Raw genomic sequence first — 22,477 nt, 5'->3', positions numbered from 1 at the left:
TTTTTTAACTTTGGCCTCCATTTTCTCTATATTCTGATGAGATATCAAAATTATATAGATTTATTGAAAAATTATAAAAAATACAACTGTATTAAAAAAAATTTATATAATTTACTATAATATAATATCCGATATGGTCGGCATGTTTTATTCATTCAACTATTATATTACATACATATTAATGATACAATTGTTGGGCAATTATATTACTAATTATATAATGATATTTGTTTTATATCAACTTATTAGCCGCTATTTTGGCAATATTTATGCTGATCTGTGTTAACATTATTAATAATTTACGTCAGAAAAAAATAAAAATTAATCAATAATTTTAATAAAAATTAATTTATATTGTATTTAACAGTTTTGATTACATATTATTATTATTTTATACTTATATTACAGTATTCATAATATTTCATTTGTTTATTRCAATTTATTTATTATTTTAATAATTATAGTCAATATTTTGGCTAAATTACATAATAAATTAATTTATATATAATTTTTTAAATTTTAATTTATTCATATTTATTTATTATTAAATGTAATTAATTTTATTATAAAAATTTTTTTATTAGATGTATTTATTTTAATATTTTCTAATATTTATATATATTTTATATTCACTATATACTGTATATTATAATAGTAACTAATAAAACACTATAACATTAAACATTACTATATTGTTTGAAATATTAAAAAAAAATTAAAAAAAACAATTAAAATGACCTCGCCAAATTTTTTTATGAAATTTTTTGCGCAACTTTTGTTATAATCTAAATAAGTAATAAATAAATAAATATATATATTATGTATATATTATATAATATAATACATATCTCATTAAATCATATAAAGTATTATATAAATAAATATCAAAATACATACCGATTTGGTTTCCATGTACTCSAGTATGCCGTCCTCACCGGCTTCGCGACCCAAACCGGACTCATTATAGCCRCCAAACGGCAGCTGCGGTGCAACCGCTATAAACGTATTGATCCAGACATTACCCGAAYGGACGGCCTGWGCAAAGCTGAGGGCTTTGTCAATGTCTTGGGTAAACACACCGCTGGCCAAACCGTAAGCCGTATCGTTGCACCGGTCGATAACGTCGTCCGTTTCCTTGAACTTGATTATACACTGAACCGGACCGAAGATTTCTTCTCTGGCTATTGTCATGTTGTCGGTAACGTCGGTAAACCTATGGATAAACAGTGAAACAGKTTGGGAGACATACCTTAGTTACASTGATTACTACTACTACTACTACTACTACTACTACTACTACTACTATACTATAAAACTAACAACTACTACTACTACTACTACTACTACTACTACTACTACTACAATATATAAATAATAKMATTACACTGTTGGCTGTATAAAATAGCCGCCGCCGMCACTAGCSGTGTCCASTCGTTTGCCGCCGACARCAAGTTTGGCGCCCTCTTGTCGACCGGTTTCGATGTATTTGAGTACTGTTTGCATCTGCCGATCGTCGACTACCGGTCCCTGTTCGGTACGGTCGTCAAACGGATCGCCCACCCGACGATCACTGGCCAATTGGACGCACCGGTCGAYAAACTGGTCGTAGATTGACTCGTGAACGTACAGTCGGGTTGACGCACAGCAGGCCTGACCCGAGTTAATAAATACCGAGAAATGCTATAAATAGCAAAAAAACAACATTTTGTAGTTTGTATAGYGATAGTAGACTGTAGTCGTCCTAATCAAAAAAAATGTACCGCAGTTTTGGCGGCCAACTCGATGTCGGCATCGGGAAACACAACGAGYGGCGATTTGCCTCCAGTTTCMAGAGTTACACGCTTTAGGTTACTATCGGCCGACGCCCTGAGTATAAGTTTRCCAACTTTAGTGGAACCGGTAAACGATATCAWACGGACATCCATATGTTGGGCCAGTGCAGCACCGGCAGTCTGGCCAAAACCGGGTACAACATTGACCACACCGGCCGGAATGTCGGCCTCTTTGACCAGTTGTGCTAAATAWAGTGCCGTCAACGGTGTCTATCGGGCGGAAACGGTGTTTTCCCCGAGTGTTATTATAATAGGATAGTATCAAAAATGTAATTACCTGTTCGGCTGGTTTGACAACTACTGTACAACCGGCTGCCAATGCCGGAGCCAGTTTGATGGYTAGCAAATAAAACGGTAGGTTCCACTAATATAAAGTTGTTATTTAACAATTAATAATTATTATCATTATTACTGAATAATGTGATTCAATTACCGGAACGATTAGTCCGCAAACACCTATCGGTTCTTTGCGAGTCCAGGCCATACATTGGCCATCAGCTGGTATACAAGTGCCGTGTAGTTTGTCGGCATAGCCGGCATAATAGCGTATCATATTGACCGCCCACTGGCACTCAGTACGGGACTCGCCAATAGGCTTACCGCTATCTAGTGTTTCCAAACTGCAAATGTAGTCCAGGTCTCGCTGGCACAGGTCGGCCAATCGCCATAAGCTCTGTCCTCTCATCGATGCATCAATTGTACGCCAAACCGATTTCTTTTGGTTAGAGTTTTAATTAATTAATTTAATTAATTATTATTATTATTGATTGTAATACCCTATTGAAGGCATCGTTGGCCGCACGTACGGCCCGATCAATGTCTTTATTGTTGCCCTCCTGTATCCGACATATGGTCTCACCAGTTGATGGATTGATTGTTTCAAATGTCTGACCAGTTATAGAGTCAACCCATTCATTGTTGATAAATAACTATCAATACACAAAAAAAATAATTAATTTATAGACAATAATAAATTAATAATATTTAAATTATATAAATAAATTATTATATCTACAATATAATTATAACTAACCATAAAAAAATAAAAATATAATACTTATTATGTTATATTATATAAACAAACAAAAAACATACCTGGGTAAATTTAATTTGTGGATTACGTTCAACTATAACAGTTGCCATTGAATTGTTTTATATAATTTATTTATATATTTATACTAATTTATATTTATAATAATTATAATAATATACTATATATATATATATATATATATGAMAGTGCTAAATTTTGATAGTAATTGTGATTAAATTATCACTGATAAGTTATAAATAAATTTTAATGTTTATATATAATGGTATAAAAATTATAAATATGTTTTTGATGTTTATATATTAATATATTATAGATATATTATTATTATTATTAAGATATAATTGATGATTAAAAAATCATAAATTTTTAAAAGTATTTATTAATTATGACCGCCGGCTATATTTATTGGCTTAATATGATATTATTTTTAATAAAATGTTTTAATACTTGTCATCAATGATAATATATACATATTATACTGTATATACTATATACTTATTGATAAAATTAATAAATAATTTATGTGTAAATGTATAATATGTACAGTATATTATTGATTAAGTCAATATCTATAATATTTTTATTTATTATATAATACTTATAAATTTGTTGAGAGTTTAAATGATTTTGTTGTAATAATTTTATTTTTTATTACTAATAATTTTGAAATTGAATAAAACAATAAACTTTTAATTTTTTTAATTAACATCAAAACTGACAAAAATGTTAAAATATTAATATGTTGTCAATATATATCATATTTTTTTATCAATTTTTTTTAATTATACAAATGTTATTCAAAATTAAAACATTAGTTTATTTGTCAAAATCATATTATTATTATTATTATTTTGTTAATAACACAAATATTATAACTACCGTATAATAAACTATACAATAAATTTTAATATTATTTGTTTGAAAAAATATACATTAAAAAATCAATGATAATTATTGATTATCTTTTAATACTTCAATGTCATTTAATTTTTATATATAGTATATTTTTTATAGTAATATTTAATAATAAATATATTAATACTTATTATTTTATTAATACTGTAAATCAAATAGATTTTTAAAATATATTATAAATACTTATAATTATAAATTATTATTTKTTTTGTTTTGTTTTTTAATGACAATTTGATGCCAATTATAATTTTCCAGATGAATGATATTTTATAATAAAATGTTAATAAATTATTATWATTATTATATAATATTAGTGTATTATTATAAATGATTGATAAATTATAATAAAAWYTTTTTAAAAAAATTATTTCTATATTAAACTATTACTGTTCTAATTATAAATTWGTTTTTATTATAATTATATTAACAGTAATTATTAAAAATATTTATTAAAAAAAWTTTTATATCCTGAGTACAAATTTAATGACTGTAAAAAAATTAATGTTTTTTTTGTACATAAAAAGTTTTTTATGAGATATATTTTAATTAAATAAATTTTTTACTATATATAAGAATTTGTTGSGATGAAATGAAAATGATTTTCAAAAAAAATTGTTATTTATTTTAACACTTAAAAAGTCGAATATTTTATTTATTTTTTTCACAGAAATATTTAAGTAAATTAAAAATAAAATAATAAGTTATTTGATATTTTCTTAGGCATTATACAAAAATAGATAATCTTATAAAGACAATTAATGATAAATTATATAATAATTTTAATAATTAAACATGATGATTTTTAAAAAAATGTATATTTGTTATATAAAATATTCAATAAATCATATGAAAGCAGAAAACATATATTTTTTTAGTAAATTAAATTAAATCTTTTTTAAAATAATTATTTACTAGTATTTAAATAATTTATTATTTTTATAGTTAATATTTTATTCAATTTTTAGTTATCTTAATAACAATTATAAATTATTTTACTTGTTTAAGTTTTTATGACAATTGTCAAATTATTATTATTATTATTATTATTATTATTATTATTATTATTATTATTATTATTATTATTATTATTATTATTATTATTATTATTATTATTATTATTATTATAATAATAATAATAATATATTAAAGTGTTATAAATGATATATTATTACAGATAATCCTGATATAATAATGATAACAAATAAATAAATTATAGTTAATCTAAATAATGACATATGTTTTTTAAATTAGTTTATTTTAATTGAAAATTACATAAAAATTTATTAACTAATGAATTGAATGGAAGAGATTTTTGAAAAAATATTTAAAAATAAAATTGATTTTTAAAAAAAAACTTGATTTTGAATATYATATTAAACTATTTATGAATGAAATTTATTATCKAAATATTTTTTATTTATTTTAATTAAAATGTTTTTTAGTTATTTTTATTAGATTATTAATTATTACTACTAATAATAATAATACTAAAAATAATTAAAATAATCAGTAACTCAACTACCAATATATTAATATTTTTCATATATAAAAATATTTTATTTTATTTTTAATGACATTGCAATTTAAAAGTTACAATGTATTATAATAATATTTGTAAAAATATCTGGTTAATATAATAACGATAGATAAATAATTATTTTTTATTACAAACAAAAAATTAAATTGTTTAATCACAAAATTTTAGTGATAATATTATTTTAATGATTAAACTATATAATAATAACATAATGTATAAATTTTTTTGAAAAAAATTATAACTAAAAAAGTATTTAATTAATTAACTTTATAAATAATTTTTTTTACATTTTGGTAAAATATATATATATATATAAATTAATTATATTAATTTTATAATTATTGTTATAAAAACTATTGAATTGCAAATAAACAAAAACAAAACAAAAATGACTAAAGAAATATCTGTTTGTTATAAATATGTTTTAACAATAAGTCTATGTTTGTCACTATTTATTGCGGTAAATATTGTTTAAATAATAATAATAATTAAATTGTTTTATTTTTTTTAAAAATTATACTAATATTAATGGGTATTACAGATATTATTTAATAATTTAAGCATTTTTTTTATGTTTTTTTTTGTTATTTAGAAACTACCCAATGCTATACAACGGGCATCGATGACTGATTATCAACTAATATATGGCATAACATTAAAACAATTATCATATGTATTGACAGTTAAAAATATTATGTCAATGTTTGGATCATTGGGTAAAACAAATTAAAACAATATTTATTTATTTATTTATTTATTTTTTATACAAAAAAATTATCACTTATTTATTTATTTTTTTTAGTTGGTTTGATATCAACTTATGTTAATAAACAATTGGTTTGTTTGATCAGTTTAATCATATTTGGCACCTGTAGTGCCCTATTGGTCAGTCTACCCACATATGGTTGGCTAATGGCTGCGATGTTTTTGTCCGGTCTATTCTTCGAGGGTTTCTATCTAATGAAAAGTCTATTAGTAGTTGAATTGTGGTCCAAACAGTGCGGTCCATATATGCAGGCACTGAATTTGGCCAATACATTGGCCAATATATTGGGACCAGTTATGGTCACACCGTTTCTATCGGATTCAATACAAAACGGTACAGAAATATCATATACAATAGGAAGCAAATCACGTATAGATATACCGACTATCATAACAGGATCGTTGACTGTCGGGTGTGGCATATATATTGGTATACTTTACTATTTTAAACCGTATGAGCCGAGAGAAGTAGACACCAGACAACAACAACAACAACAGGAAGATACAGATAATTCAATTACTTTATACTCGAAAATATTAAACCGTTTACATAGAGAACTGGTACCCAATTGCTATCATTTTTTTCAATTACTAATGTGTTCACTGATATTAGGATTGTTTTATGTGCTTCAATCGCCACTGTTTTATTTGTCAACATTTGCACAGTTATCTCAACTACATATGAGTCAACAATCGGCCGCTTATTTGGTTTCCGGGTTTTCAATAGCATCGGCCGTCAGTCAATTGGTTTGCATACCGGCGTCAAAATATCTGAACGTCAACCTAATAATGTATACATGTATGGCACTGGTATTTATTGCACAATTACTATATCTATTTTTGATCAACAATTCACTGGCCGTCATATGGACGGCAACTATATTGTTTGGTATGGGTTTTGGGCCACTAATTGGTTGTATATTGAATTATATGGAAATACTATTTCCCGTAACCGATATGGTCGGCAGTTTTTATACAATCGTAATATATATTTTATATATATTAATGACACAATTTCTAGGCATTTATATTACTATTGATAAAATGTCATTTGTTTATTGCAATCTATTAACTGTTATTTTAGCAATTGTTTTGCTAGTTATTGTAAATATTATGGCTAAATTACATAATAAATAAAAAAAATTCGTATGTTTTAATTGTTTATTAATTTTATTATTTTATAATAATAATAATAATAATAATACTAACTATCATGCATCTAGAATATAGCATAAAATTATAATTAAAAAAACTAATTTATAATTTAGAACAATAATAGTTTAATATAGAAATAATTTTTTTATCTATTTGATCTACATTATTATAATTATAATAATAAGTATTAATGTATTTTTTATTAAATATTAATAAAAAAATATACTGTATATAAAAATTAAATGACATTGAAGCAAAAGATAATCAATAATTATCATTGATTATACAAACAAAACAAAATTAATTAATTAATTAATACTAACAATAAACAAACTAATAATAAACATTATTAACATTTATAATAATAATTATTATTTTTGAAAATTTAATTAACATTTTAATTTTTATTATTATAAACAGTATTAACCGCAATAAATAGTGACAAACTTATTGTTAAACATAGACTTATTTATAACAAACATATTTATAACAAACAGATATTTTTTGATTAACAATTAATTGAATTCAATTATTTTTAATTAATAATAWTAAATAACTTTATATATTTGAAAGTTATATTCAAAAAAAWRTAATCTATATAATAAAATAAATTAATTGGTAATCATTGAAATTATATTATCAATAATTTCTATGATCAAACAAATTTTTTTATATATGTAAAATAAAATTATTATTTATCTATTAATGTTAAGCAGATTTGTTTTATATATATATAATAATAATACACTAACTGTTCAAATTGCAATGTCATTTACGATTAATAAAAAATTAAATAACTTTATTTYWWAATCAATCAATCAATTATTATTTAWTMRATYAATCAATTATTAAAATGTAATAGTAGTAGTAATAAAAATTTAATAAAAAAATGATTTTATTACTAATTTTTCTTTATTTACATTAAAAAATATTTCCATATTACATTAATTAAGTATTRCAAGTMTAAAACAATAATAATTTAATAATACTGAAATAAGTTTTTAAAGTTTTTATTATGACATTGAATTAATTATTAAAATAATAATTATTGATTTGTGCGTAAATTTTTTAATTCAACAAKTTAAAGTAATGTACAGTAAAACATATTTATAATTTTTTTAAATGTATAACTTCAATCAATAATTCTGTATAATATATATATATATATATTATTTTATATACCGTATACTGTACTACAGTATAATATAACATTTACACATAAATTATTAATTTTATCTATAAAAATATATATTAAATATGTAAATAGTATTACTAAATTTTATGCAAAATATTATTTATTTGTTATTTTTTAGGGTACTATTTAATATAAAAATACTAAATATATATTTCTATCTAATGATAAARRGATGAGAATTTTTGAAAAAAAACATATTTTTCCTGATTTCCGGGAAAATTATAAGGGATTTTATCATTTTGAATATCATATTAAACTATATGAATCTAATTTATTATAGAAATATTTACAATTTATTTTAATTTAAGTGTTAAAATAAATTATTTTTTATTAGATCAATACTACTAATAAAAATAATACACTAATAATAATTTAAATAATCTGTAATTTTTGTTTTTGAAAGTTGCCTCAACACTAATTATATAAAGTTAAATAGTAAATTAAAAATAAATAAATATTATTATTATAAAAATAAATAGATATTATTATTATAAAAATAAATAGATATTATTATTATAAAAATAAATAGATATTATTATTATAAAAATAAATAGATATTATTATTATTAAAATAAATAGATATTATTATTATTAAAATAAATAGATATTATTATTATAAAAATAAATATATATTATTATTATAAAAATTAAAATATTAATATTAATAAAAAACTAAATCCTAAGTAAAACAAAATTATTTATTATGTAATTTATCCAAAATATTGACAATAATTAGCAAAACAATTGCTAAAATAAMAATTAATAGATTGCAATAAACAAATGACATTTTATCAATAGTAATATAAATTCCCAACAATTGTTGCATTAATATGTATTCAATGTATTTGAAAATTGTGTAAAACATGCCGASCATATCGGTTACGGGAAATAGGATTTCCATATAATTCAATATACAACCGACTAGTGGTCCGAAACCAATACCAAACAGTATGGTTGACGTCCACATGACTGGCAGTGAATTGTTGGCCAAAAATAGATATAGTAATTGTGCAATAAATACCAGTGCCATAACATGTATACATTATTAGGTTGACGTTCAGATATTTTGACGMCGGTATGCAAACCAGTTGACTGACGGCCGATGCTATTGAAAACCCGGAAACCAAATAAGCGGCCGATTGTTGACTCATATGTAGTTGAGATAACTGTGCAAATGTTGACAAATAATACAATGGCGATTGAAGACAATAAAACATTGCCAATATTATTGAACACATAAGTAATTGATGAAAATGATAACAATTGGGTACCAGTTCTCTATGTAAACGGTTTAATATTTTCGAGTATAAAGTTATTGAATTATCTGTATCTTCCTGTTGTTGTCTGGTGTCTACTTCTCTCGGCTCATACCGTTTCACACAATAAAGTATACCAATATATAGACCGCAGCCGACAGTCAACGATCCCGTTATGATAGTCGGTATATTAATATGTGATTTGGTGGCCACTGTATGATCAATATGTGTACCGTTTTGTATTGAATCCGATAGAARCGGTGTGACCATAACTGGTCCCAATATATTGGCCAATGTATTGGCCAAATTCAGTGCCTGCATATATGGACCGCACTGTTTGGACCACAATTCAACTACTAATAGACTTTTCATTAGATAGAAACCCTCGAAGAATAGACCGGACAAAAACATCGCARCCATTAGCCAACCATATGTGGGGAGACTGACCCATACGGCAGTACAGGTGCCATATATGACTAAACTGATCRWACAAACCAATTGTTTATTAACATAAGTTGATATCAAACCAACTAAAAAATAATTTAAAAAATATGAATTATTATTTTGAAATTTAGTGAAAACTTTTTTTTCAATATTGTTTTAATTTGTTTTACCCAATGATCCCAACACTGCCATAATATATTTAACAGTCAATATATATGATAATTGTTGTAATGTTATGCCATATATTAGTTGATAATCAGTCATCGATGMMCGTTGTATAGCATTGGGTAGTTTCTAAATAAAATAAAAAATGCATAAATTATTAAATAATATCTGTAATAACCATTAATATTAGTTTAATTTTTTAAAAATAAAATTATTTATTTATTATTATTATTAAACAGTATTTACCGCAATAAATAGTGACAAACATAGACTTATTGTTAAAACATATTTATAACAAACAGATATTTCTTTAGTCATTTTTTTTGTTTGTTTGCAATTTAATAGTTTTTTAACAATAATTATAATATCAATAATTAATTTATATATTTTTTCAGAAAAGTAAAAAAAATTATAATCTTTATTTGTAAATATAGTATAAATATTTATTTATAATTTTTTTTAATTTTATACATTATGTTATTATTATATTAAAAAATAATAATATTACTAAAAWTTTGTGATCAAACAATTTATTAATTTTTGTTTGTAATAAATATAATTGTTTATCTATCGTATTATATTAACCAGATTTAAAAAAATATTTTTATAATACATTGTAGCTGTTTAATTGYAATGTCATTAAAAATAAAATAAAATAATATTATTTATAAAAAAATATTAATACATTGGAATTTGAGTTATTGATTAATTAAATTATTATTATTATTATTATTATTATTATTATTATTATTATTATTATTATTAGTAGTAGTAGTAGTAGTAGTAGTAGTACTGATCTAATAAAAAATAATTTATTTTAACAAATAAATTAAAATAAATTGTAAATATTTCTATAAAAAATTAGATTCATATAGTTTAATATAATATTTTAAATCAAGTTTTTTTTAAAAAAAATCAATTATATTTTTAAATGTCTKAAAAAAATCATTTCYATTCAATTCAATTGTTAATTAATTTTTTTATGTTATATATAATTAGTTTTGGGGCAACTTTCCAAAATAAAATTCCTCATAATTTTCSCGGAAAATTAGAAAATTATGTTTTTTTTATTAATTCTTATCCCTTCACCATTAGATAGGAATATATAAATTTTATATATATTTATATATTTTTACAATAAATATTATCCAAAAAAACAAATRAATAATATTTTGCATAAAATTTATTAAATACTATTTAACAATATAATAAACAATTTTAGTAATAAAATTAATAATTTATGTGTAAATATAAACATTATACAGTATTATTGATTAAGTTATACATTAATAAACTTATAAATAACTYATAGTACTTTATATTACTTTATTTGTTGAATTAAAAAAAATTTACGCACAAATCAATAATTATTATTTATCTAAATTTATATAATTTATAAATATATATAAATAAATATATATAAATATATATAAATAAATATATATAAATATATATAAATATATATAAATATATATAAATATATATAAATATATATAAATATATATAAATGTATATAAATATATATAAATATATATAAATATATATAAATATATATAAATATATATAAATATATATAAATATATAAATATATATAAATATATATAAATATATATAAATATATATAAATATATATAAATATATATAAATATATATAAATATATATAAATATATATAAATATATATAAATATATATAAATATATATAAATATATATAAATATATATAAATATATATAAATATATATAAATATATATAAATATATATAAATATATATAAATATATATAAATATATATAAATATATATAAATATATATAAATATATATAAATATATATAAATATATATAAATATATATAAATATATATAAATATATATAAATATATATAAATATATATAAATATATATAAATATATATAAATATATATAAATATATATAAATATATATAAATATATATAAATATATATAAATATATATAAATATATATAAATATATATAAATATATAATCTTAATTACTTCAATGTCACAATAAAAATTTTAAAAACTTATTTTAGTATTAAATTATTAATGTTTTAGAGTTGTAATATAATACTTAATTAATATAATTTAAGTTTATTCAGTATAAACTGTAATAATAAAAATATAATAAAAATTTTGAATATTTAATAATTTTTTTCTGATAGTAAATCAAATGCTTGTAATGCCAATAATAAATTAATATATTTATAATAATAATATAATTTATTAGACTAATATATTTATTTCTTTATTATAAAATKAAAACTAGTTAATATAAAATTTACTATTTATTATATACATAAAATATATAAATATACTATTATATTGGTATTTAAAAATAAATTATATTTATTTAAATATAATTTATATCAATATTTTCAATTTTCAGAGAATTATTTAATATTCATTAATTATATAAATTAATATTATAGATTATAAATTAGTGTATAGTATTTTATGATATTAATGTATTAAATACTGTATAATATATTCAATAAATTCAATATTAATTCAATTCAAATTATGATATTAAATTATATTATTATTATAAATATATTAATTTATTATATGGCATTACAAGCATTTGATTTAGTATCAGAAAAAAATTATTAAATATTCAAAATTTTTACAAGAAATATTTACAATTTATTTTAATTTAATTGTTAAAATAAATTATTTTTTATTAGATCAATACTACTATTACTACTAYTACTACTACTACTACTACTACTACTACTACTACTACTACTACTACTACTACTACTACTACTACTACTACTACTACTACTACTACTACTACTACTACTACTACTACTACTACTACTACTACTACTACTACTACTAAATTTTTTAAAATCTGGTTAATATAATAACGATAGATAAATAATTATACACACAATTACAATAATATTACAAACAAAAATAAATAAATTGTTTTATTAAAAAATTTTAGTAATAATATTATTTTTTAATAATTAAACTATATAATAATGACATAATGTATAAAATATAAAAAAATATTAATACTATATTAACTAAATAACTTAATAATTATTTTTTTTACTTTTCCAAAATATATATATATTAATTAATTATTAATATTATAATTAATTCAAACAAACAAACAAACAAAAAAATGACTAAAGAAATATCTGTTTGTTATAAATATGTTTTAACAATAAGTCTATGTTTGTSACTATTTATTGCGGTAAATATTGTTTAAATAATAAAAATAATAATTAAATTGTTTTATTTTTWAAAAAAAATTATACTAATATTAATGGGTATTACAGATATTATTTAATAATTTAAGCAATTTTTTGTTTGTTATTTAGAAACTACCCAATGCTATACAACGGGCATCGATGACTGATTATCAACTAATATATGGCATAACATTACAACAATTATCATATGTATTGACTGTTAAAAATGTAATGTCATTTTTWGGAKCATTKGGTAAAATTTTTTTTTAAATAAAAAAATTTACAACTTAATGAAACAATTTATATACTTATATATATATATAAACAGTTTGTTTGGTATCAAGTTATGTAAATAAACAATTGGTTTGTACGGTTAGTTTGATTGTATTTGGCGTATGTAGTGCTGTGTCGGCCAGTTTACCCACATATGGTTGGCTAATGGTAGCCATATCTGTGTCCGGACTGTTTTACGAGGGCTACTATATGATGAAAACCTTATTGTTAGTACAATTGTGGTCCAAACAGTCGGGTCCATATTTGCAGGCACTGAATTTGGCCAATATATTGGGACCAGTTATGGTCACACCGTTTCTATCGGATTCAATACAAAATGGTAGCGAAATTTCATATAGAATAGGAAGCAAATCATGTGTAGATAYACCGACTATCATAACAGGATCGTTGACTGTCGGGTGYGGCCTATATATAGGCATACTTTACTATTTTAAACCGTATGAGCCGAGAGAAGTAGACACCAGACAACAACAGGAAGATACAGATAATTCAATAACTTTATACTCGAAAGTATTAAACCGTTTACATAGAGAACTGGTACCCAATTGCTATCATTTTCTACAATTACTTATGTGTTCAATAATATTGGGAATGTTTTATTGTTTTCAATCGCCACTGTTTTATTTGTCAACATTTGCACAGTTATCTCATCTACATATGAGTCAACAATCGGCCGCTTATTTGGTTTCCGGGTTTTCCATTGCAGCGGCCGTCAGTCAACTGGTTTGCATACCAGCGGCAAAATATCTGAACGTCAACCTAATAATGTATACATGTATGGCACTGGTATTTATTGCACAATTACTATATCTATTTTTGGCCAACAATTCATTGGCCATTATGTGGACGGCAACCATACTGTTTGGCATCGGTTACGGACCGTTAATCGCTTGTATAATAAATTATATGGAAATACTATTTACCGTAACCGATATGGTCGGCATGTTTTACACAATTTTCAATTATATTGAATACATATTAATGCAACAATTATTGGGAATTTATATTACTATTGATAAAATGTCATTTGTTTATTGCAATCTATTAACTGTTATTTTAGCAATTGTTTTGCTAGTTATTGTAAATATTATGGCTAAATTACATAATAAATAAAAAAATTCGTATGTTTTAATTGTTTATTAATTTTATTATTTTATAATAATAATAATAATACTAAATATCATGCATCTAGAATATAGCATAAAATTATAATAATAAGTATTAATGTATTTATTATTAAATATTAATAAAAAAATATACTGTATATAAAAAATGAAATGACATAGAAGTAAAAGATAATCAATAATTATCATTAATTATACAAACAAAACATTAATTAATTAATTAATAGTAACAATAACATTATTATCATTTATAATAATAATTATTATTTTTGAAAATTTAATTAACATTTTAATTTATATTATTATAAACACTATTTACCGCAATAAATCATAAAATTACAAACTTATTGCTAATTATAGACTTATTGTTAAAACATATTTATAACAAACAGATATTTCTTTAATCATTTTTTGTTTGTTTGTTTGCAATTCAATAGTTTTTTTTAACAATAATTATATGGTTAATAATATAATAATTAATTTATATATTTTTTAGAAAAGTAAAATATATATATATAATCTTAATTTGTAAATATAGTATTAATATTTTTTTATTAATTATTTATTATTTTATACATTATGTTATTATTATATAGTTTAATTATTAAAAAATAATATTATTACTAAAATTTTGTGATCAAACAATTTATTAATTTTTGTTTGTAATAAATATAATTATTTATCTATAGTTATAATATATTAACCAGATTTTTGAAAATTCACTGCCAGTCATATGGACGGCAACTATATTGTTTGGTATGGGTTTTGGGCCACTAATTGGTTGTATATTGAATTATATGGAAATATTATTTCCCGTAACCGATATGGTCGGCAGTTTTTATACATATTTTATATACATTAATGACACAATTTCTAGGCATTTATATTACTATTGATAAAATATCATTTGTTTATTGCAATATATTAACAGTTATTTTGACAATAGTTTTGCTAATTATTGTCAATATTTTGACTAAATTATATAATAATAAAAATACATAATAAAATTTGTTTTTTATAAGCTATTTATACTGGTCTAACAATCATTTATGATATCATTTATAAATAGGGTATAATACTTTAAATCTTTTATTTATTTGTTTAAATACAATTTTTGTTAATATATCATAATTTTATTGATTCAACATTTTATTACAATGATTTCACAACAAAATTGTTTCAGATTTTTCAAATTAATTAAATATATATATATWTTTTATGAGTTTTTCTCATCTACTTTGAAGACAACCTATTAGATTAGTATTAGAAACAAAACAAATAAAAAACTTTTATAAACTATTAATTAAAAAAACAATTAATTAAAGTTTAAAATTAAAAAATCAATCAAACAATTGTATACCGATTTGATTTCGAGATACTCGTGTAGGCTGTCTTCGCCATGTTCGCGGCCAAAACCCGATTGTTTGTAACCGCCAAACGGCATCTGCGGTTTGACCGCCAAAAACGTATTGATCCAAACGTTTCCCGATTCAAGCGACTGAATCAGCTTCAATGCTTTGTTGACATCGTTGGTAAATGCACCGGCAGCCAAACCGTAGGTCGTATCGTTAGMCCTATCGACCACTTCATCCAATGTTTTGAACTTCAATATAGACTGAACCGGTCCGAAGATTTCCTYCTTAGCTATCGTATGGCTGTCCTTTACGTCAGCAAAACTATATATATATATAAGTAGTCATACAATCATACAATTAGTACAGTTTAATATATTAAGTGGTCATATAATATATAATCCAGTAATCATTACACAGTTGGCTCGACATAGAAACCCCGGGTACCCCATCGTTTGCCACCGGCCAACAGTTTTGCACCCTCCTGGACACCGGTATCAATCAGTTTAAGTACTTTAGCAAATTGTTTGTCATCGATTTGCGGTCCCTGTTGGGTAGTCGACTCGTACGGATCGCCCAGTTGACGTTTTTTGGCCAACTCTACCGATTTTTCTACAAACTTGTCGTAGATGGTGTCTTGGACAAACAAACGGGTGGCCGCACAACATATCTGTCCYTGRTTAAYAAACACTGTTTCGTGCTATAGATATACAAAACCAACAAATTATTATATACGTATATGATTGGAACGGTATGTTGTTTATAATACTGACCGCTACGAGTACGGCCTCATCGATGTTGGCGTCGTCGAAGACAATGAGCGGCGATTTGCCGCCCGTTTCCAGTGTCACACGTTTGCCGTTTGATTTTCCGGCCGCTATCTGWATAAGTTTGCCGACTTCGGTCGATCCGGTAAAAGCTATTTTGTCGACATCCAGATGCTCGGACARGGCGGCACCGGCTGTATGGCCATAACCGGGAACAACGTTGACAACGCCMGGCGGGAAACCGGCCTCTTTGACCAAATTGGCTACATATAGGGTCGTCAATGATGTCTATAATATATGAGATAAAAAATATATTAATAATATAAGTAAATAAAATAAATATTGAAAATATTTTTTTTTTAAATACCTGTTCAGCTGGTTTGACAACAACGACGTTACCGGTGGCCAATGCGGGTCCCAATTTGCCGGCCAATAAAAATAACGGGTAATTCCACTAGAAATTTAACCCAAAAAAAATCAAAATTAAAGATTCAAATTCAATAATCTATTAGTTTTTTTTTTGATGATATATATGACACTTACGGGTATGATTTGACCGCAAACACCGATTGGCTCGACTCGGGTAAAGGCAAATACTTGGCCATCGGCTGGTATTACTTTGCCGTGTACTTTATCAGGCCAACCAGCATAGTATCGGAGCAGTCCCAGACCACCCCGAATCTCGTGGACAGCTCTTTTATAGGGCATTCCATTGTCCAGTGTTTCCAATGAGGCTAAATAGTCGACATCTCTTTCGATAAGATCGGCCAATCGGTTCAACAGTCGTCCTCTTTCTGAGGCATCGATTGTACGCCAAACGGATCCCTAAATAAAATAACAAAACAAAATGATATATTTATTGAAATACAATTTCAATCACTGCTTCAATTACAACAAACTACTAACCCGTTTGAAGGCCAGTCGGGCGGCTTTAACAGCCTTATCGATGTCGGCTTTGTCGCCCTCCTGTACCCGAGTGATCACTTCACCAGTCACTGGGTTTATCGTTTCAAATGTTTTACCGCTAACCGAGTTAACCCATTCATTGTTGATGAAGATCTTGAAGTAAAAAAAAAATATTATTAATAATTTTTTAATATATTTTATTTTTTCTATATACATATAGACATATAATAAAATTTCAATACATTATATACAGTATAACCAAGTTAAAAATCTTATAGTATATTATGCTAACTCATTATATTAGTATAAAATTATAAAAAGTAATAATAATAAGTAATTACTAATATATAAAAAAATTTAAATTAAATTATTATTATTATTAATTAATTAATATTATATTTAAATATTTACTTACCTGGGTATATTTGATTTCCGGATTACGATTGACGGCCATTATTTATTTATCTAAAAATTATTTAATATTATTTAATTTATTTTTTAAATATATATCAATATAATTGTAATGAAATGTTTAACCACAAACTCTTGATATTAGTATTTTTTTGTTTAAACACAGGCACTGGTATGTCTAGCACTGGTATTAAAGAAAATATTTCATATAACTGTTTTGTTAACTATGTATAAAATTTAACTGATTATAAAAATTTTAACAATATATATATACTGTATAATCAAGTTATACTATACAATAGTATAAATAGACTAATATTATACTTAAATAATAGTATAATTAATTTATATTATTAAAAATTGTATCAAAATATGCTTAATAATAGTTTAATGTTTTTCTTTAATTGATTTATTTAAAGTCATTTGTTTTTGTTTTATAACTTTTATTTTGCTATTAATTTATAATTTTGTAATTCATATGAGTTTACATTAATTATTGAATTAAACATTAAATTTTTTGATATCTCATTGTTATTTTAGTTATTACAACAATATAAAACACTGTTAATTAGAAATTATATATATATTTTTGAATTAATATTTAAATCAATCAAACAATTTAATCTATTGTACAAAACATCCTAATGTTTAATATTTCCTAAAATTTTTTCTATTTATATAAAATCTAATATTAAAAATAAAATAATAATAAATAAATAAACTGAGTTTTAATATAAACAAATAGCTTATATTTACAAAATAAAAAATAAACCATCTGAGAATGCTTTAAAAGCATTTCCACACGAATTCCTTAACTTAAAAAGGAAAAAAAATTTTTAAAAATAAAAAAACAAGTTGAAAATGCTTCAAAAGCATTCTCATACGATCTCCTTAACTTAAAAAAGAAAAAAACCAAAAAAAATCAAAAAAAATTTTGTAGCTGAGCCTGGATTCGAACCTATGTCCTCGTGGGACAGACAGACAGACGGACAGACGGACAGACTTTTAGAATGCATATACGTATTCCTTTCAGGAATTCGTGAAAAACTAGTTAAATACTGAAATAAATAATTAATTAAATGAATATAACATTATTTATATTTAATATATATATTTGTATGTAATAAAACAATAAATGTTTAATTTAAAAAAATATTTTTAAACATAAAAATTATGATTTATTTATTAATTAATGCAAAATATGATTTTAAAAAATAATAATGAAAAAATAATATATTAATAAAAATATTATATATGTAGAGTTCGGGCACAAACAACAAGTGAGGAAAGTTTCCTACAGAAATATTCTACAATTTTTCTGAATAATTATTGATAATTTATTTATTTTTTTAACCCGTTATAAAACAAAGTATACATAAAACTTTGGGCAAAACTTTTAAATATAACGTCAAAAACATATTTTATTTATGATAGCATTTATATACATAAAATATATTAATTATTGAAAAAATTATTTTTGTTAAAATATCAAGAATTTATTGATTCAACATTCATTACAATGATTTGACAAAAAAAACAAAATTGATTTCAAATTATTAAATAATAAACAATTTTATGTTAAAAATAAAATAATTATCAATTATTTTGTTTTCTTATAATAATTTTTTTTTAAAAAAAATTATGAGTTTTTCTCATCCACTTTGAAGACAACCTATTAGATTAGTATTAGAAACAAACAAATAAATATTAAAATATAAAGTATTATTTAAAAAAAAAAAATTAAAAATCAATCAAACAATTGTATACCGATTTGATTTCGAGATACTCGTGTAGACCGTCTTCGCCAAACTCGCGGCCAAATCCCGATTGTTTGTAACCGCCAAACGGTGTCTGCGGTTTGACCGCCAAAAACGTATTGATCCAAACGTTTCCCGATTCAAGCGACTGAAACAGTTTCAGTGCTTTATTGACATCGTTGGTAAATGCACCGGCAGCCAAACCGTAGGTCGTATCGTTAGCCCTATCGACCACTTCATCCAATGTTTTGAACTTCAATATAGACTGAACCGGTCCGAAGATTTCCTCCTTGGCTATGGTATGGCTGTCCTTTACATCAGCAAAACTATATATATATATATATAAGTAGTCATACAATTAGTACAGTTTAATATATTAAGTGGTCATATAATATATAATCCAGTAATCATTACACAGTTGGCTCGACATAGTAACCCCGGGTACCCCATCGTTTGCCACCGGCCAACAGTTTTGCACCCTCCTGGACACCGGTATCAATCAGTTTAAGTACTTTAGCAAATTGTTTGTCATCGATTTGCGGTCCCTGTTGTGTAGTCGTCTCGTATGGATCGCCAAGTTGACGTTTTTTGGCCAATTCTACCGATTTTTCAACAAACTTATCGTAGATGGTGTCCTGGACAAACAAACGGGTGGCCGCACAACATGTCTGTCCCTGATTAACAAACACTGTTTCGTGCTATAGATATACAAAACCAACAAATTATTTTATATACTGTACTGTATATGCGAGGAACGGCATGTTATTTATACTACTGACCGCTACGACGACGGCCTCATCAATGTTTGCGTCGTCGAAGACAATGAGCGGCGATTTGCCGCCCGTTTCCAGTGTCACTCGTTTGCCGTTTGATTTGCCAGAAGCTATCTGAATAAGTTTGCCGACTTCGGTCGATCCGGTAAAAGCTATTTTGTCGACATCCAGATGCTCGGACAGGGCGGCACCGGCTGTATGGCCATAACCGGGAACAACGTTGACTACGCCCGGCGGAAAACCGGCTTCTTTGACCAAATTGGCTACATATAGGGCCGTCAATGGTGTCTATAGTATATATATACGATAAACAAATATATAAGTAAAGTATTTAAATATTTAAAAAAAATTTAAATACCTGTTCGGCGGGTTTGACAACAACAACGTTACCGGTAGCCAATGCGGGTCCCAATTTGCCGGCCAATAAAAATAACGGGTAATTCCACTAGAAATTTAACCCAAAAAAAATCAAAATTAAAGATTCAAATTCAATAATCTATTAGTTTTTTTTTGATGATATATATGACACTTACGGGTATGATTTGACCGCAAACACCGATTGGCTCGACTCGGGTAAAGGCAAATACTTGGCCATCGGCTGGTATTACTTTGCCGTGTACTTTATCAGGCCAACCAGCATAGTATCGGAGCAGTCCCAGACCACCCCGAATCTCGTGGACAGCTCTTTTATAGGGCATTCCATTGTCCAGTGTTTCCAATGAGGCTAAATAGTCGACATCTCTTTCGATAAGATCGGCCAATCGGTTCAACAGTCGTCCTCTTTCTGAGGCATCGATTGTACGCCAAACGGATCCCTAAGCAAAACATCAAAAACAAAATGATATATTTATTGAAATACAATTTCAATCACTGTTTCAATTACAACAAACTACTAACCCGTTTGAAGGCCAGTCGGGCGGCTTTAACAGCCTTATCGATGTCGGCTTTGTCGCCCTCCTGTACCCGAGTGATCACTTTACCAGTCACTGGGTTTATCGTTTCAAATGTTTTACCGCTAACCGAGTTAACCCATTCATTGTTGATGAAGATCTTGAAGTAAAAAAAATATTATTATTAATAATTTTTTAATATATTTTATTTTTTCTATATACATATAGACATATAATAAAATTTCAATACATTATATACAGTATAGCCAAGTTAAAAATCTTATAGTATATTATGCTAACTCATTATATTAGTATAAAATTATAAAAAGTAATAATAATAAGTAATTACAAATATATAAAAAAATTTAAATTAAATTATTATTATTATTAATTAATTAATATTATATTTAAATATTTACTTACCTGGGTATATTTGATTTCCGGATTACGATTGACGGCCATTATTTATTTATCTAAAAATTATTTAATATTATTTAATTTATTTTTTAAATATATATCAATATAATTGTAATGAAATGTTTAACCACAAACTCTTGATATTAGTATTTTTTGTCTAAACACAGGCACTGGTATGTCTAGCACTGGTATTAAAGAAAATATTTCATATAACTGTTTTGTTAACTATGTATAAAATTTAACTGAT

The 22,477-nt window shown here is 23.9% G+C and overlaps 3 protein-coding genes across 3 annotated transcripts; all 3 read right to left on the bottom strand.

Moving 5' to 3' along the window:
• Window positions 1-736: 736 nt before the first annotated feature.
• On the bottom strand, window positions 737-2,982 carry LOC128962995 (aldehyde dehydrogenase X, mitochondrial-like). The gene is made up of 8 exons (XM_054309455.1): window positions 2,928-2,982; window positions 2,609-2,761; window positions 2,266-2,547; window positions 2,110-2,196; window positions 1,761-2,042; window positions 1,385-1,680; window positions 898-1,213; window positions 737-785 (listed from the first exon to the last, which is right to left on the bottom strand). The coding sequence occupies exons 1-8, from the start codon at window positions 2,973-2,975 to the stop codon at window positions 753-755; spliced, it is 1,497 nt and encodes a 498-aa protein (XP_054165430.1). The 5' UTR covers window positions 2,976-2,982; the 3' UTR covers window positions 737-752.
• Window positions 2,983-16,173: 13,191 nt separating this feature from the next.
• Window positions 16,174-18,534, bottom strand: LOC128963972 (aldehyde dehydrogenase, mitochondrial-like). Its single transcript, XM_054310529.1, has 8 exons — window positions 18,398-18,534; window positions 17,983-18,135; window positions 17,620-17,901; window positions 17,444-17,530; window positions 17,083-17,364; window positions 16,726-17,009; window positions 16,318-16,633; window positions 16,174-16,206 (listed from the first exon to the last, which is right to left on the bottom strand). Exons 1-8 carry the CDS (start codon window positions 18,434-18,436, stop codon window positions 16,174-16,176), a joined length of 1,476 nt encoding a protein of 491 aa, XP_054166504.1. The 5' UTR covers window positions 18,437-18,534.
• A 1,343-nt stretch (window positions 18,535-19,877) lies between these two features.
• On the bottom strand, window positions 19,878-22,292 carry LOC128963943 (aldehyde dehydrogenase, mitochondrial-like). Its single transcript, XM_054310495.1, has 8 exons — window positions 22,237-22,292; window positions 21,821-21,973; window positions 21,457-21,738; window positions 21,282-21,368; window positions 20,930-21,211; window positions 20,565-20,848; window positions 20,161-20,476; window positions 19,878-20,065 (listed from the first exon to the last, which is right to left on the bottom strand). The coding sequence occupies exons 1-8, from the start codon at window positions 22,273-22,275 to the stop codon at window positions 20,033-20,035; spliced, it is 1,476 nt and encodes a 491-aa protein (XP_054166470.1). The 5' UTR covers window positions 22,276-22,292; the 3' UTR covers window positions 19,878-20,032.
• Window positions 22,293-22,477: the final 185 nt, after the last annotated feature.

This window comes from Oppia nitens, unplaced genomic scaffold (assembly GCF_028296485.1).
Source record: "Oppia nitens isolate AA-2021 unplaced genomic scaffold, nextdenovo-longstitch-racon4-pilon3 scaffold15_pilon_pilon_pilon, whole genome shotgun sequence".
In the NCBI taxonomy this organism is placed as follows: Eukaryota; Metazoa; Arthropoda; class Arachnida; order Sarcoptiformes; family Oppiidae; genus Oppia; species Oppia nitens.
This window is presented reverse-complemented; position numbering and strand designations above follow the sequence as displayed.